The 17,761-nt window shown below is 43.9% G+C and overlaps 1 protein-coding gene across 2 annotated transcripts in view; it reads left to right on the top strand.

The window, feature by feature from the left end:
- Positions 1-17,480, top strand: part of ARID5B (AT-rich interaction domain 5B) — a 178,034-nt gene extending 160,554 nt beyond the window's left edge. For both annotated transcript variants that reach the window (XM_004765679.3, XM_004765681.3), the window contains 2 exons: positions 7,612-7,810; positions 11,262-17,480. In XM_004765679.3, the coding sequence (XP_004765736.1) occupies positions 7,612-7,810; positions 11,262-13,430 (2,368 nt within the window). In that variant the 3' untranslated portion in view covers positions 13,431-17,480. The remainder of the gene's footprint in view (positions 1-7,611; positions 7,811-11,261) is intronic.
- Positions 17,481-17,761: the final 281 nt, after the last annotated feature.

The following is a 17,761-nucleotide window of genomic DNA, read 5'->3' as shown; positions in this document are numbered from 1 at the left end:
CAAGCATGCCACTGCACAAACATCTTTTCAATTACGTGAGTAGCAGATGCCTTCACAAAGGCACTATTGAAAATTCAGAGAGCCTCTTTCCAAAAAAGAAAGAAAAAAAGGATCAGATGATAGAAGAATGTAATTGTTTACCATTAAAATATATCCTTAACTCTTCCAGTGAAAACCTCTTGGAACATTTTGGTTTTATACAAGTTATTACAAAGTTTGATCAAAGTAATAAATGTTTGGGGGAATTGTTGAACATTTCAGAAGCTCTGTAACCTGTGGGATCTCACCTCCACAGGAGTTAAATGCAATAGTTATTTGCCTGTTTTTACATAACCGGCAGTGCCCGCCTTCATTTGTGGGGTGCTCGTTATGTTGAAAACACTGTAGTTACATTTGTCCATTATTCTTGATATAGTAATGTTCACCTGCCCTTGAAATGGATCCATGCAACTTCATTCGGAGCTAGTCATTGTTTTCTCATTGAGAAGAAGAGTTGCTGCTGGCATCGTGGGGGGCTGGGTGGGCTGATGGTCTGCATTTTCTGTTTTGTGCATGTATTTTAATCCGTGGGGCACAAAGTCAGCTTTCCTTAAATCCATCCCAACTTTCTACACTGTGGTCTTCAGTTGAAAGACAGTGGGGCTAACATCAGTGTAGACCCTCTTAGAAGTGGTATGGAGGCATCATAGAAGCAAAACACCTGAGGAGTTTTGTTCTAGCTGGAGAGGCCATGAGAACCTCAGCTGTATGTGTAGATTAAGTGCTACAGACTGGAATTCATGGAGGGTAGATGCTTGAGCTTCTCTTACCGTCCACCAGCAAGTTGGACCTGATCCAATCACAGTTGCCACCTTTTAGAGAATCTTGGCCTAGTGATCCTGGCGTTTTGTAAGAGGAGCACTGTGCCCAGTGCCTGAGCCATAGGGCTGCTTCCCTTGTACTGGATTGACTCTTTGCGGAATGGCCTCTGAGAAAAGGAGAATGCTCACCCTGATTTTTTTAGCGCTTTGAGAACTTAGGGTTCCCTGAAGCCAGGGGTCATCGGTTCAGTATCTCCTGGTTGGTGGTGCTATTTAGACAACGTATGAAAATGCACTGCTGCCCTGCTGATATGAAGGCAGGCAGCTCCAAGAGGCCGGCAGATCTGTGTTTGAACTCAAATGCTGGCACCTAATAGCTTCATGCCTTTTATTAGTTATTTAACTATTTAACTCTGAACCTCAATTTCCTCATCCATGAGATGAGGACAAAATAACATACCTGTATATACTTTTTTTGTAATGGTTGAATGTAAGACATGCAAAATGCCTGGTATTAATGGGCACTTCATATGTGGCAGCTGCTATTAATGTCATAATGTCTATAATCAATACAGAAGAACCACCAGAATTTTCCCTCCCCACCCTCCCTCCTCACCTTTTCACCAAGATCCCATAGATCAATGTAACTCCAGTTCAGGGGGCCTACCATCCTCAAGCTACCTTTCTCACATTGACTATCCTTTATAGGAGTTAAGCCGCCATCTTGCTTGGGCCAAGCTCCAGATCCCTTTTTTTTCCACCCTCCTTTCTTTGCTTAGGGTTATAAGCACTCCAGGACCATCAAGGAAGCTGTCAGTCATTAGGCCCAACAAGCTACACTCCCACCACTTCCAGGGCAAAGATTCAGAATTAGTGCCTTCAAAAAACTTTCTCATTCATCTTCTACTGCCTCTCAAGTAGTGTTAGGCAGGTAGTTTTCACAAGAAAGAGCTCTTCTGAAGACATGTGGCCATATATTGTTGATAATAATGGGCCACATACCTTTTGGGTATCTCACACAGAATACAAACGATGGTGAGCTCATGGGCTAAGCTAAGTCTTTTATACAGAATCCGTGCTGCATTCTCCCACCACGTTCTTGGCTTACATGAGTCCGCCGTAGGCTCATTCTCTGTGGCCTGTATGTCAGCATGGACTCTGTCTCTGTGGTTTGATGCTCAAAGACTTCAATTCACCTCTTCAGCTGTTCGAGGGGGGTACTGGACATCTATTTCTCAGCTCTCTTGGTTACTGATATTTTACTTCTCACCCTCTGCACACTATTTTTTCCTGCTTTAGAGAAACTCACACCATAAAACCAAGGAGATCATTACCCAGAACCCACATCTTTCTCAGGAGGAGCTTGTCTTTTAAAAAGAACAGGAACAAAGTTTCTTTTGTACTCAGTGAGTGTTGTGACCACTGAGGAAACATCCCACTTCTATGTACACTGCCATAGTACATTTGTGTACTTGACCTTGGTTTTGGTCCCTGTCACCCAAAGGCTCTTCCACCATTTTGGTCATGATCTGGAACCCTGAGAGGTAAACCATATGTGGGAGTAGAAACTTTCTCTTCTTCTTGGATCCTTAACCAGTATGCATACATCACCTTCAAAAAAGAAAAATATACCTTCTATTGGCTCCATATTTGGTGAAAGATTGCTTCCCACACTTCACAGTGAAGTTATATTTTCAGTTTCTGGCTGAGAAGGAAAATGTCTGGCCAAGCCTTAGAATTTATCAACCCTGGAATCAACTTGGAGGTATAATGACTTCATTTGGGATCAGATCAGGTCTGAAGCCCCAGTGGAACCAATATGTCATTTCTTTTCTACGACTGTGAAAAAAAACCTAATACATGTAAGAATAGCAGTAGCATTTTTGCCCTGACACGCATACCAACTTTTTTCCCCTCTGCCCCTAAGATATTCTGTTCTGAGGGCACCAGGAGGTCTTTGGGCCTAGACTTTTTCACAGGTCTGATGCCTTTAAAGCGTCTACAGAGTAACTCAGGTGAGTTTGATGATCAACTACTACCCTAAAAATTTCCTGCTTTCTTTCCCCAATTCCCCAAATTGAATCAGTGTTAGACAGTATCATAATATCGTTTTGCAGAGCTCTATCAATAGACGGATTCTCGTTTCTCCTCCTGAGCGCTGTTGGCTCAGTGTTTGGGCTCCTAAGTTCCGTCATTCCATGCAAGCATGAATCAATACAGAAGATTATTAGTGGTTACTCGTTCAGATGCGATTTGACATTATTTTCCCTCTGCCTATGGGGAGAGAAGGGAGAAGGCCGCCTAATAAAGATGAAGAGTCTTTTCTTCTTTTGTATGAAATGCAAATGATGAGGACATGTGCCATCTACAGTTCTGGAGCGTGAGGCTGCTGGTTTTTGTTGAGAAAGAGAGGCAAGACCCCAGAGGATTTTAGAATTTGTAAATATAAAATTATCTGCCTTGGTGTTTAAAAAAAAATAATAAAAGGGAGAAAGAGTTGGCAGGTTGCCAGATTACTTACATTACAGTAATAGATTTGCTGACCCCTGACTTCTGCTGTAGAGAAATGTATTGAATTTTTCATAATATCAGATGAGGCAGATCTAAAAACCGAGTAGACGGCACACCATTATTTAACTTGAGATTTAACAAAGCCGAAATCTTTTCAAACCAGCAATTTCTTGTATGATGATAATTTAGTGGCTCAGATGCTAATAAATCAAGGTTATAATGCTATTGATTTGTTAATTTTAACTTGGGTTGATTTTGAGTCGTCTCTATTTTAAAAAAGGGGAAAAAAAGAAAAAAGAAGAAGAAGGAAAAAAATCTTGCTTTCACAGTGACTGAATTTAATAAGAATCTTGGTGATAGCAAAAGGCTCCCCTACTGTTTCTGCTTTGGGGTGGAAAATGTTATTCTTGTATTATTCCTAGGGAAAAATAAAATCTCATGCTGCTACAAATCTTATGCCTATGGAAAGATGTTATTTTTTAATACATGATGGCTTACCTATTTCAGGGCCATTAATGGCATCGTAAATAAGCATTTTGCTAATCTGAAATGTGAAATCTGGATAATAATAAAGGCCCATTTATCTGCCTAGCTTTCAATTCCCAGAGTAGATGTAGATCAGGGGTAAAAATCTCTCTGGATTTTCTAATGAATATATTGCTTCTCTTCCCCATTACTTCCACCCACCTAAAACCCAACCCACATTCTTAGAGTTGCAGCCCATTGAAAATATTTCTCCTGTGTAATGAGTTCTTGGGGGCAGGGGTGCATTTTTGCTTTTATCTGTATAGTTTGGAAACTGATTAAATCTTTGTTGTACTACAAATATTTGAGGAATAATCATCCGCAAGGCACAGGCATGTTACATTATACTAGATTCTTGATACAATACGGACCGCCTCAGCTTCCTGCATTGGGCAATGTTGACCTTAATATTGGCTAACCTGTTTGTAATGGTATCACATGTACGCTAAACGTTTAAATGTTCAGAAACCCATAATAGCTTTCGTCCTCTTGCGCTGTGAAAACTTCTAATAATCAAATGATAAGATCATATCCTGTGGGGTAATTGTGTTGTACCATGACAGGATAACTGAAAAAACATTCAGTGAAAATCTCACCGAACGGAAATCACTATATGAACAGTGATTGTTTGTGTGCTGGGCGAGACCGTGCCCTGTTCTTCAGGGCTTAGCTGGTCATTATTTCTACTTGTTTCCTTTTAGCTGCTGCCTTTCTTGTTTTATTTTGGGAACCTTTTTTCCCTGAGCCACTATAATTATCTTTCAGTGATTTAGAAGGGAGGGGGGAACCACTCAATTGACCTTTACACACACACACACACACACACACACACATACACACTCTCACACTCACTCACTTGCTCACATAGACTCTCCCTCTGGAAACCTTGAACAAGCAAGGCTTGTGTTTGGATTCAGTTTTACCTTAGTCATGCCTCTTTCCAGATACAAGAAACATTTAATTCCACATTTCCTGCTTCTGGCTTTAGGCCTTTGACCAGCAAAGTGAAATGTATTTTTTAACTGCTGTCGGCCAGCCAGCTGCTGAGTTGAGTGAAGAAGAAAAAAAAGAAAGGAAAAAGAAAAGGCAAGAAAAAAGTGGCGGCGGTGGGGGGTGGGGAGGATGAAATGGAAATGTTGCCCTGCTTCTTGAATCTGCAAAGCTGTATGAGGAAATTCAAATCCCCTTAGCACCCACCCCTCTGGAGGCCTGCGAGCTCCAACCCCAACCGTCAGAGCGGGAGGTGAGGGGTCCTCTGGGCCCAAGCTGGGTGTCTCCCACCCAGTTCTCTGCCTCCTCGAACCCTCTCCCCACACTCAGAGGTAACGGGGCTGTGCTTCCTGCGAGGAGGTCTCCTCAAGGTGTCGCCGTGTCAATGAGGGAATGAAGTCAGTGTCAAGGGTGGTCCCGACAAACAGCCACCGTCGGAATACCCAGACTTCCGTGCTGCTCAGGTTCCCATGGCAACCAAACACAAGTAAAACAAACCTATCTGTCCCAACAATTAAAAAAAAAATGTTTTCATTAAAGTCTATTTAAAATATATTTTTTTCCAATGTAAAATATTCGATGCCTTTCGCTCCCAGACAGAAATCCGCAACCTGCCGATGTTGAAAGGGGATCAAGTCCCCGGCAGAACTGTGCAGATAAAAGGGATTGGGGTAACGTTGGGGACTTTACAGACGAGTCGGGATAAATTCAAGTATGAACAAGATTGCTTTTTTTCTCTCTTCTTCTGCTTGGTTATGCTTTTTTATTATATAAACATTAACTGTAATATTACAGTGGGAAGCCATATATTATTTTAGTAAGTCTACACAGAGAGAACAGTTCCCAGTTTTAGCAGCTGTAACATGTTTAAACTCAGTTTGTAATGGGATCTGAAGATAACTATTCCCCATGGGCTGTGTTGATCTTCATGGCTGGCCCCCTGCCAGATGGAGGGCTCAAAACTATTATTCACGCCTCCTTGCACATACCTTGTCCGAGCATGCTCAGTAAATGAATTTTGTTTCTAATACGTTGTAAATTGGGATTTTGTTTTCCCATCATTTACTTGGTATTTTATTAAACGGTGAAATATTATCATAAAGTTGATACGTCTGTACTTGGGAACCTGTACAGTTGTGTGTGTTGAAGGAGCTGAGGTGCGGATCTCTTGGTTAGAAACCACTTTCAGTGGCTCGCTAACAGATAGCCAAACCAAAGAAGTTTCTGCCTGGAAGTCTTAGTTTAAAAATAATTAGGGTTCCCAATATTTGAACAGATTTATGTTGTTTATAAGCCAAGTACATTTTCTTCATTGAGTCAACTTGTCTTATTTAAAACAAATTATGTTTGCTGTATTAAAGTTCATATTTTTAAGGCTGAGTCTTGTATTAATCCCACAGTGAGTCATTAATCATACCAAATGCATTATAAAAACTTTAATCACTGAAGTTGAAACTGAGATTGTAATGCAATCCATCCCTTTTAATTACATCAGCTATTTTTCCCTTTCAGATCAAGAGCTATGTCGCAAAGGGAAAACAGATTAAAACTAGAGCTGTTTGATGTTTCTCTTTTTAGAACAATTTTATGTACTTTGTTTTAAAAGTTATATAATTGAAGTGCTTGAATTTTTCAGCCCTCTGATTTTTGTGGCTTGAGTGGTCTGTCCGCCCTCCTCCTCCCCGGGGACCTCTTTTGTTTGGCACCCCAAAAAAGGAGATCATACTGGAATCCCTTACCCGCCTCAGAGCTCGGGAGAAGATAACTAGCTTTCTCAGCCCCACTGTGCTTGCCTTCCATAAGCCTCTTTATCTTCAGTGTTTGGTCTATACTTTGACGTGGATGAAAATATAAACTTCAGAGGCAGGCAGAACAAGGTTCATATTCCATCTCTAACAAAAGGTGTGATACTTGGGCAAATTATTCAGCCTTTCTGGGGCCTCATCTGCCTCATCTGTTAAAAAGGGAGTGATACGGGTGCATGGGTGGCTCAGTGCGTTAAGCTTCTGCCTTCTGCTCAGGTCATGGTCTCAGGGTCCTGCGATGGAGCTCCGCATCGGGCTCTCTACTCAGCGGGGAGCCTGCTTCCTCCTCTCTCTCTGTCTGCCTCTCTGCCTACTTGTGATCTCCATCTGTCAAATAAATAAATAAAATATTTTTTTAAAAAGGGAGTCGATAATGGTAGTCGTGGTCATAGTAGTAGTAAGAACAATGACAGTAACGCTCTGCACAGATGGGAAAATTACATGGAATAATCCACATAGTGTATCGAGGACATTAACCTGGTGCATACCAGTACCTCCCTGGATATCATCGTCATGAAGTCACGGGCTTTGAGTGTTTTGTTCACTGCTGCACCTCAGTGCCGTGAATGCGGCGCACACAGTAGGTGCTCCATAAATCACTGCTGGCAGAACGGCAAACGAATGGCAGCCATCGCGAGTGTGGCTATTATTGCTGTGTTGTTGTTGTTGGCCCTTAGCCAGGTTCCATGAGCTGTGATGATGTTAACTTTGGATGCTTCCGTTGGTATCTTTGGTATATAGAGTTACAAAACCAGAAAGCTGTCTTGCAAAGGAGTGTTTTTAAGTTGTGAGGCACTGGTTTTAGACTGAGGAAGTAGAGCCCAGAGCTGTGGAATAAGTTTCTAGAAATCCACTGCTGTTACTGGAGATGGAGTCATTCAATAATCCGCTTGCATTGAGAAAAGAAGCTAAAACCCAGTAGCTTCGATGCTCCTGGAATTGCCTCCCATGATTGATCATCTCTTCTGCTATCCTTCCAGATTAATCCTACCATATGAGAGGTTTATTAAAGGAGAGGAAGATAAGCCCCTGCCTCCAATCAAACCCCGGAAACAGGAGAACAGTTCCCAGGAACATGAGAATAAAACAAAAGTATCAGCAACCAAACGCATCAAACATGAAATTCCTAAGAGCAAGAAAGAAAAAGAGAATGCCCCAAAGCCCCAGGAATCGTCAGAGGTGAGTCGCTGTCCTCCATAGAAATACCTCTGTGAGACCCGTCCTGTCCCAGGTCTTCCGGAGCCCTGCGTCCACAGCCGGGTCCCTGTGCCCCTGCAGCCCCAGACTGAGAGCACCCCCTCTCCCCCAGCTTCACAGTTCCCCAGAGAGCGGATCTGTAGGTCCATTGGGGCCCTGGAAGGCAGTGCGTGATATTACATGGGATAGGCCAAGAGTAGGATCTAGAAAGAGGGGAACATCCTGTGGAAAACTGAGGGAAAACGCCAGCTTTGCGAGAGAAGGAACCAGAGCTTCAGCCCTGTGAAGCCACGGGACTCTGGTGTGAACAATGTGGCTTCTTTGCCATTTCAGAGTCAGTCTATCCGAGGAGCTGGTGGGCCTCGGAAAACATGCTTTGTGGGTTCTAGCAAGGAGGGATGTTGACACGAGGGGCTGTGTCTCTCCAGGACTGTCCTCGAACCTTCAGAGATTCCTTTGCCTCCTATAACTGACCCCTGTGCACCAGCCTTGGATTGGGACCAACTTAGAAATATCTTAAGTACATATTATTTATAGGAGAATTTTGAAATTATTCCTCTGAAACCATTATTATCTCTCATGTTAACAGGTAGTTTCTGAACCTTTTTAAACCAGCCCCATTACCCACAGACCCCACAGCTCTTTGGTAGAAGCCATTACTCGTCAGTGTATAGCTAGGCATGGAGGCTGATCTGGGCTCTGTTTCAACATGAATAATAAAAAATCCTGCTGCCCATTAAAAAAAAAAAAAAAAAAAAAAACTTAGCAGCAACATTTGGAGACAGCATGTTCTAGGATCCAACCCCAGAGGGAATTTTGGTGCTGATATTAAACACCCCCTAAAAATCAGGTTTATAATGAACACATAAGAGACTCTCTAATTAAACACTGGCTCAAAACACACACACACACCAGCCTCCTAACTAGAAATTAATCTACCCAACTGACTCCTGAGTAAGAAGATATTATGAATACCAAGAAAAGACTTTTGTGTTGCCTTCATTTTTGTTTCATAATTATTCTAAGCTTTAGTGATTAAAAAAATGGGGGAAAAAGATGATGGAGAGAGATTTCTAAACATCTGCAAGCTTGCAACATAAATGGCCAAAAGCAAGGAAATTCCAAGTTAAGGCTCACATTCCATTCTTCCTTTATCCTGTTGGCCTGCTGATTTATTACAGGGTTTTGGATCAGTGAGTTCTATTAGATACCATATGTACAGCAATGCCAAAGCACCAGAGGACAAACTGAGGCCAGAAGCCAGCTGACCTTTGAGTGGCTCCACTGTGGAGACGGAGTTTGAAATGGCTGTTTTTGTGAGGTGCGGGAGGGATCCTCAGCCCATCGCCCTGAAGCCCATCAGTGTGGGAGATGCCTGTCAGCAAGAAGAGGGCCGCTCCCTCTGGCTCACAGAAACCCTGAAAGCCCTCAGGCTCCCTGTTTCTTAGAGACCCCAGTGCCTCGGGGCATTTTAAGTATCTGGCAGGTCAAAGGGTATCATGATCAGGTCATCTGATCGACTTGGAATCTCACACCCTCTCCAAGTTGACCTTATGGTAAGAACTGCTCCCCACGTCCAACATAGACCCATGTGTTTGACCAGGTGTATTTCTTCTTGTTGACTGTGCGTTGGGGGTTTGGATTTTGTTATTGCCATTGGTGTTTTTATTGTCTTTAATTTTTGATATTTTCAGTACACAGCAGTAAACACAATGGAGATAGGAGGGCTTATAAATCCCTTCCAGCCAAACCCACTGTCTTCAGGTCATTGGATTGCAAGTTGCCTGGTGGGAAGGCACAGTGTAACCTGTCAAGGCAGATCCTAAAATGCCTAAAAGGGGTCCTTTGCTTTTTTCTGCCTAGCTTTCAGAGATTCCCTAACCTGTTTTCCAGTGACAGCCACAGAACTCTGTAACCAAAGGCCTGGGTCACAGAAACTTCAGTGAGACTGAGTATCCCCTGTAGCTTCACTTCAAACCACAGCCCCATCAGAAACTAACATTTAAATGCAATTTGCCTTTTTTCCCTTGACGTACTCATTTTTCTGTATTTTCATGTAATGCATAAGCTCAAGAGACCAGTGATGATTGTTAATGTGGAACAAGAAATGATATTTGTCATGGAAAAGGCAGATATTAGTACAAAAGAGAGAGAGAGAGAGAGGAAGGGAAGGAGAGAGGGAGGGAAGAAAAGAAAGACAATAAGCAAAAGCTCTCAGGTCTAACACATGCCTAAAAGACAGGGACATCTTCGAGCGGATTTAAGGCGAAACATCTCTGAAAGGGTATGATTCCTTAAAATGTTTATTTCTATGCATCCCTCCACCAGAATCCTCAATCTTACCCAAAGATGTTAATGTGTTCAACACTTCTTTTCTTTAACAAAGAACAACGATTAAGGGATGAGATGCAGTGGAGCTGGAGGCAGGGGGGTGCTTGGGAGAGAAGACCAGCTCAATTCAACTATTTTGTGACTGTTCCCTAAGACATGTCAGGACAGAGTGACAGTTTTGAAAGGGCCCGTCAGCCAGCTGGGTCACAGATGGAAAGTTAAAATGACCTTCTAAGGTCAAACTTTGCACAGCTACATAATGCAATGAATGGGTCAAATTGTGCCCATAACCTCGGTCAATACGGACACATAAAGAGCATCCATCTCATTGACTACGGTGTATTCCAGTGAGCAGAAAAGCTGTATTTGGGGCGGTGCTCACTGCCTGAATTTTGATGACTTCATTTTTAGCTTTAATAGAAATGTAGTTTGCTGCAGCCTAGAAGGACTTGGAGTCCTTCTGTCCCTCAGGTAGACAGGCTGGTGTTGCATCTGCATAATTTTCCAGTATTTTAACATTTTCTGCATGTCATATGGTGCTGAGTAGAAATTAACACTTACGCGTTGCTAATTTTATGCATCGTACTGAACGCCCTGGGTTGGGATTTGCTCTCTCGGAGAAAGGCAAGGGATTCTAGTAAGTTTGTTGGTTGTTGTTGACGTGGGGTTGGTTGGTTTTTGAAAGAGAGATGCTTAAAAGAAAAAAAATATCTTTCTCCAAAGTGTCATAAAGCACAACATGTAATTTAAAACCCATTTGGATAATTGACTGATTTGACAAGAAAACAACCTCAGAATTAAACTATATATTAGAATCAAGGAGTGATAAGATAGTATGCCAAGGGTACAGAACACTTCGCTCTCCTGATAGGTGTCTCACAAGGGACTTGAGTGAAATATGCATTTCTGCCCTAATGTTTCTGTAATTTAGATTTCTTTGTTTAGAGCTGTGGTTGGGGGATAATAAAGCTTTACAGAAACTCCCTGAGCTGATTGACAAGCCTGTTTTCAAGAAAAACTGCTGCGTGTAATATTTTGTTTCATAGCAAAAGTGTCAATGCATTTGGCTTCCTTCTGACTGCCTTTTGAAATATTTTATCAGGCTTCATCAGAGCCAGAGAAGGAACAAGAGACGTTAAATCAGAAGACCGTCACTGAGCCTCTCCCGGCAGCGGATGTGAAGAAGAAAATGGAAGGCTACCAGGATTTTGCAGCGAGGCCCCTAGGGTCTAGAGCAGACCCAGAAAAGGACAGCGACACAGATCAAGGTGCCAACAGTGAGAAGACAGCAGAGGAGGTGGGAGAGAAGGGGCCCGCTCCTCCACTCCCCAGTGCCCCCACGGCCCCTGAGAGGGCTCCGGCGCTGGGCTCCGGGGCTGGCAAACAGTCCCTCACTTCCCCCAGTGCTCTTGTGGACTCAAAACAAGACCCCCAGACCTGCTGTTTTACAGAGAACCCCGACAGTGAACTCCAAGAAGCCCCCTTCCCTGGCTTCGCCACGACGCAGCCCCCCCTGGCCAACCAGAGCGAGCTGGAGGATGACAAGCTGCCCGCGATGGCGGACTACATTGCCAACTGCACCGTGAAGGTGGACCAGCTGGGCAGCGATGACATCCACAACGCCCTCAAGCAGACCCCGAAGGTCCTCGTGGTCCAGTCATTTGACATGTTCAAAGACAAAGACCTGACGGGGCCCATGAATGAGAACCATGGACTTAATTACACGCCTCTGCTCTACTCAAGAGGCAACCCCGGCATCATGTCCCCGCTGGCCAAGAAGAAGCTTCTGTCGCAAGTGAGTGGGGCCAGCCTCTCCAGCAGCTACCCCTATGGCTCTCCACCCCCTCTGATCAGCAAAAAGAAACTGATGGCCAGGGATGACCTGTGTTCGGGTCTGTCCCAGGCCCACCATGGCCAGGGTCCCGATCACATGGCGGTCAGCCGGCCTTCGGTGATTCAGCACGTCCAGAGTTTCAGAAGCAAGCCATCGGAGGAGAGAAAGAGCATCAGTGACATTTTTAAGCACGACAAGCTCGGTCGATCGGATCCTCACCGCTGCAGTTTCTCCAAGCACCACCTTAGCCCCCTTGCTGACTCCTACGTCCTGAAGCAAGACATTCAGGAGGGCAAGGAGAAGCTCTTGGAGAAAAGGGCGCTCCCCCACTCCCACATGCCCAGCTTCCTGGCCGACTTCTACTCCTCTCCTCACCTGCACAGCCTCTACCGACACACTGAACACCATCTTCACAACGAGCAGACATCCAAGTACCCCTGCAGGGACATGTACAGGGAATCGGACAACAGCTCTTTTCCTTCCCACAAACACCAAGAGAAGCTCCACGTGAATTATCTCACGTCGCTGCACCTGCCGGACAAGAAGGCAGCGGCGGCAGAAGCCCCCACGGATGATCAGCCCACGGATCTGAGCCTTCCCAAGAATCTGCACAAACCCACGGGCAAGGTCCTGGGCCTGGCCCACACGGCCCCGGGGCCCCAGGAGAACAAAGGTGTCTCCCAGTTCCAGGTCATGAACAGCCAGAGTCGGGACTGTCACCCCAAAGCCTGCAGGGTTTCGCCCATGACCGCGTCGGCCCCAAAAAGGTACCCGGAGTCGCTTTCCCGCTCGGGAAAACCTCACCACGTGAGACTAGAGAACTTCAGGAAGATCGACGGCATGGTGCACCCCGTCCTGCAGCGGAAGGCCAGCCCCCAGAACATTGGGGCCGCGCGGCCCATCAAGCGCAGCCTGGAAGATTTGGACCTGGTGATTGCGGGGAAGAAGGCCCGGGCCGTGTCTCCCCTGGACCCGGCCAAGGAGGCCTGCAGCAAGGAAAAGGCCGCCTCGGAGCCGGAGAGCGAGGGCGGCAAGGCGGCGCACGGTGGCCACGCGGGGGCCGCGTCCGAAGGCCACAAGCTCCCGCTCTCCTCCCCCATCTTCCCAGGTCTGTATTCCGGGAGCCTGTGCAGCTCGGGCCTCAACTCCAGGCTCCCGGCCGGCTACTCCCATTCTCTGCAGTACTTGAAAAACCAGACCGTGCTTTCTCCGCTCATGCAGCCCCTGGCTTTCCACTCGCTTGTGATGCAAAGGGGGATTTTTACATCGCCGACAAATTCTCAGCAGCTTTACAGACACTTGGCCGCGGCCACCCCCGTAGGAAGTTCGTATGGGGACCTTTTGCACAACAGCATTTACCCTTTAGCTGCTATAAATCCTCAAGCCGCCTTCCCTTCCTCTCAGCTGTCGTCCGTACACCCTGGTACAAAACTGTAAGCCCAGCTCTGCCCGGCCTCCTGCGCTGCGGCGTGGCTCACGGAGCTTCCCTCCCAACCCTGGGGGGTGCCGGTTTGTAGAATTAGAAGTCAGGATTTCTTCTAATCCGGGGTTGAGATCAGTCCCAGCCAAAGGAGCCACCAAGGGGAGGTGAACATACCTGATTTTTCTGGGACGACTCCAGCCTTGGCTGGTCAGTCTCGAGCCCCTTCCTACACAGATGCCCTTGGACCTACATGGTTCGCTTTGCACGAGGGTCTTGTGAAGGGACGTTATGTGTACCCGGGAAGAATTTAGAAGACCCCGTCTTGAGTTCCGATGGTCAGGAACAATCTGGGCAAAAAAAAAAAAAAAAAAAGTTGGGGGGGCAGGCATTTCACAGGAAGGGGCAAGGAAGACTGGCAAGAGTTTGCCAAGGGATGCCCCTCTTTTCCTAAAACTCTCCAAGGTTCAATCAATGCAATGTATAGTGGAACTTCAATAGATCTTTCCTTTTGACACTATTAAACAATCCAGAGAAGTAAACACTGTTAAAATGACTGTATATATTTGCTTCTTAAAACTACCCGTATCACTGTTTGCTCACCTAATTTATATACAGGTAGTTCCATTTTCTCCCAGTTACTTCTTGTCTTTTTTTTCTTTTTCTTTTTTTAATTAAACAGTATCGCTTTTGTTTGCAGGTCTTTTGGTTTTGTTTTGTTTTGCTTTGTTTTGTTTTGTTTTGTTTTGTTTTGTTTTGTTTTCGAGGCTGACTGACTGTCCTAGTTGTTGATGTGTGTTTGTAATTTTTCCACATCTTATCATTTTGAGCAGCTTTGAGTGGTAAAGTTATTGTTTACAAATTGAAGCAACTGATTCTAGTGGAACAAACGAAAAAGAAACAGTTGAGCACACAATAGTGCAAAGAATGTTCCTTTGCAGATCCGCAACTTAAGGATTTTGTTCCTCATAAATGGCATAGTTGAAAGAGCTTATACACTGCTCACCGGCCAAATGCTTTGCTTTGAAGTATTGGGTTATGTGAAAATATCGAGCATTGTACTTACCTTATCTAGGCTGTGAAACTGTCCTACATACCAGAGGAATCATAAAAACAAAAACCTCACTGGCAGCAAGTCGCTGAATTACAAGAGTCTAGAGGACATATTTGTGGGCTGCACAGATATTTTAGGAATTTCAGAAATTAGAACAGAAGCCAAAATGATTTACATTGGTGTTGGCACTGATCCCTTTAAACAGTGTGGGAAAGGGGGTTGGGAAGAAGATGGAGCTCGACGATCCGGAAGAGAAAGAGCGGCTGGAGGCCCGGGCGCCAGTTACCTTCCCTGGGCCGTGGTCTTTTGAGTAGTAGGTAGTCACGTTGCCTTCATCGAATTGGTTTCTTGTTGTTCCCAAGAAGAACCTCCCAGGCCCCATCTTTGGGGAGAATTGGCATACTGGATGACCCATTTCAAAAGCAAGTCATCTTCTTGGGGTTTATGGGGCGTTAGATTCGGGTGTATGCGTGCCCACTTGGTGGCGTGTGTCATGTCTTTAACCACCTGGCAATACGGTCCACCTTACGATTTCTTTTGTCACTGGAAGAAATGGTCAAGTTGTTCACGCAGTCAGATGTGCAGAGTGTGTACTGTCATTCTTGCCCCATTGTTCCATTCGCTGCTGAGCTGTAACATCAAGGTGGATGCGTTTTTCTAAGCGTGTTAAAAGTCCATCGATAGAGAGTGGATTTTCTTTCCCAGTCCCATCCCTGCTGATAAGACTGCTTTGATGAACTCCCCAGCCAACCCTCCCCTCCCCCCAAACTCCCAGTAGACAGTAGAACCATAGTTAACCAGTCTTTTACCTCTGAGATATTTAATTCTATGAAAATTGATGACAATTTTCAACTTCTAAGTAGGTAACTCGACTGCAAAATAATCACAACTGGTAAACAAGGACACTGCGGCTCTTAAACAAAGCCATGCATGCCGTGCATTTGTATTGAAATGTCTCCATGATATGAAGCCAAATATTCAATGTAACATACTTAATATCCAAAGGTGGAAACAAAAGAATGTAGAGATCTAGTGTTAAGAGTTCCATTTGCTTCAATTAATTATTTACCTTCCTGTGGAATTTCACATATATATATATATTTACATATATATATATATTTAATAGAACAATAGATAGACTAGTAGAATATAGATTATAAATGTGTGAGTGCAGATTATCCTGCTATTGCACAAGATAGAGGGGGAAAGAGATCTCAATTCCAGCTGGCAGAACGCTAGCCAGGACACCTAGAAGAAAGTTGCACTAGACTGAATGGTCACAGAATCAGAGGACATGGAAGAACACGGAATCTCCAGGGTTTCCGCAACAGACATGGGCTAGATCGTGCACAGTCTCTAGGAGTTTGTTTCTCCAAGAAATGGGGCCGCCTGTCCCTGGTGGAGCTCACCTATCCATTTGGAATATGGGCATTTGTTTTCCCCGCTACAATGATTTCAGTCTGGTTTCATCATGTTGGAATTCGATCACACCATTTTTCAAACAATGTTAACATAGTCCAGCTTTTGTTTTTCTCATCTCTTCCGAGAGGAGACTCACTGTTTCTGTCTGAGGAAGCTCATACCCTCGGCAAAACATCAGGACGAATAAAGAGAAATGGGGGTATACATTCCCAACAGAAGCAGTGTGTTATTTGTTTTAAAACTCCGAACAGAGATCTTGGAAATCTTTCAAAAAGACCATTGAATTCTTCATTGGCTGAGAACTACATTTTAAAAAGTCTTAAATAGGGCTTTGTTTGCATTGTTTGAGTTCAAGGGGCCTTATTATTGAATGGAATTGCACAAGCCTTTCTTTGTGCAATCAAACCATTGTTATTGGTAGTTTAGTAAAGGAAACTGTGGAATCTAATTGGCAATGGAGTCATAAATCTATTTACTGAGCGTGGCTTCCAAGAAATGTTGCAATTCAAAATAGCACTAAGTCCGTGATTTACTGGAGATTTGGAGATTCTAAATAATATTTAAAAAAAAAAAAAAAAAAAACCTTTCCGTGCAACTTCTGGTTTAACTTTTGGCAACTCAAAAAAAAAAAAAAAAACAGAAAAACAAAACAAAACAAAAAAAGAAACAAAACAAAACAACAACAAAAAAAACACCCCAGCCCAGCTGAGTTTCAGAATTTAGTATTCTTCTAGTAAGTGATTGGAACTTGTAATATTTGCCACAGGACTGACTTATTTATTTACTAGCTAGAAGCTCTTAAGTTCACTTGTTTATCAGGGCATATACAGAAGGGTTTATTAAAACTCAATGTTGACTTTACAACTTTCTGACCTGGTGCATGAATTCTCAAGTACTGTATTTCAGTGTGTTGGTGTGTCTGATGGAAATTTCAAGGTGATCCCACAAGAATATTTTATGTAGTGTGCCTTCAAAGAGAACCATTTCTTTCTCTTCACATGTTGTCCCACAAAGTCACATTTGGTGGTGGTCAGCCAAGTCCCATCTGGTCCAGTTTCACTCTTGTCCCAGTTTTAAAGAGAAATGGGAACAAGTTTGCCCTGGTGAGACCCACACCATTGCAATGATTATCTTGAGCACTTAATTCCAGTGTTGGCTGTTGATGTATTTGATATTCTGCTTGTCTCCCCATGGTTGAAATATGTCTGAAAAATAGCAGCATAATCTCTTGGCTGTTTATACTTTTTTAAACTTTCCTGTGTTGTAAATATTGTATACTTTTGGTGATTCCAGCTACGTAACCTCTATGCTCTGTAAGGTGATTATTTGTATATAGCAACATGGCCCAGTGATATTACATAGTTTCCCAATGGAGAGGTTATTGAGTAACCTTTGCATTAGTTTAAACACTACCAGAAGAATGCTGAGCCAAACTATAAACACTCAATTTTGTATGTTTTCCAAATTGTACTTATTACTGCTTTTGATACTGTATTACGTGCCAATAGTTTCCCAATCACATAGCAGGCAAGAGATATTTTGTACTTTTTGATCCACTGTAATATTTAATAAAAAATGTTACTATCTGTTTCCTTTTGGGTGTGAGCAATCTGTTACTTCTTCCTGAGACGTCCAGAGGCCTCACAAGGGTTCTTTCCACCCCCTTGTCTCCAAATTGGATCACAGCAGTGATGATGATGATGGCAGTGATGTTGAGGATGGTGTCTGTAGTTTGTTGACAGCCTGCTGGGTGCCCGGCTGGCATCCAGTATCTTTAGTGTTCACAACCCCATGTGAATACAGGTATGCCCATTTTACTGATGAGAAAACTACAGCTTAGAGGGGCAAATCAACTCACCCCAGATCACATGA

This window comes from Mustela putorius, unplaced genomic scaffold (genome assembly GCF_011764305.1).
Source record: "Mustela putorius furo isolate JIRA1106 unplaced genomic scaffold, ASM1176430v1.1 tig00003949_pilon_pilon_pilon, whole genome shotgun sequence".
Lineage (NCBI taxonomy): Eukaryota > Metazoa > Chordata > Mammalia > Carnivora > Mustelidae > Mustela > Mustela putorius.
The sequence above is the reverse complement of the archived record's forward strand: the minus strand, read 5'-3'. Positions and strand labels throughout refer to the sequence as shown.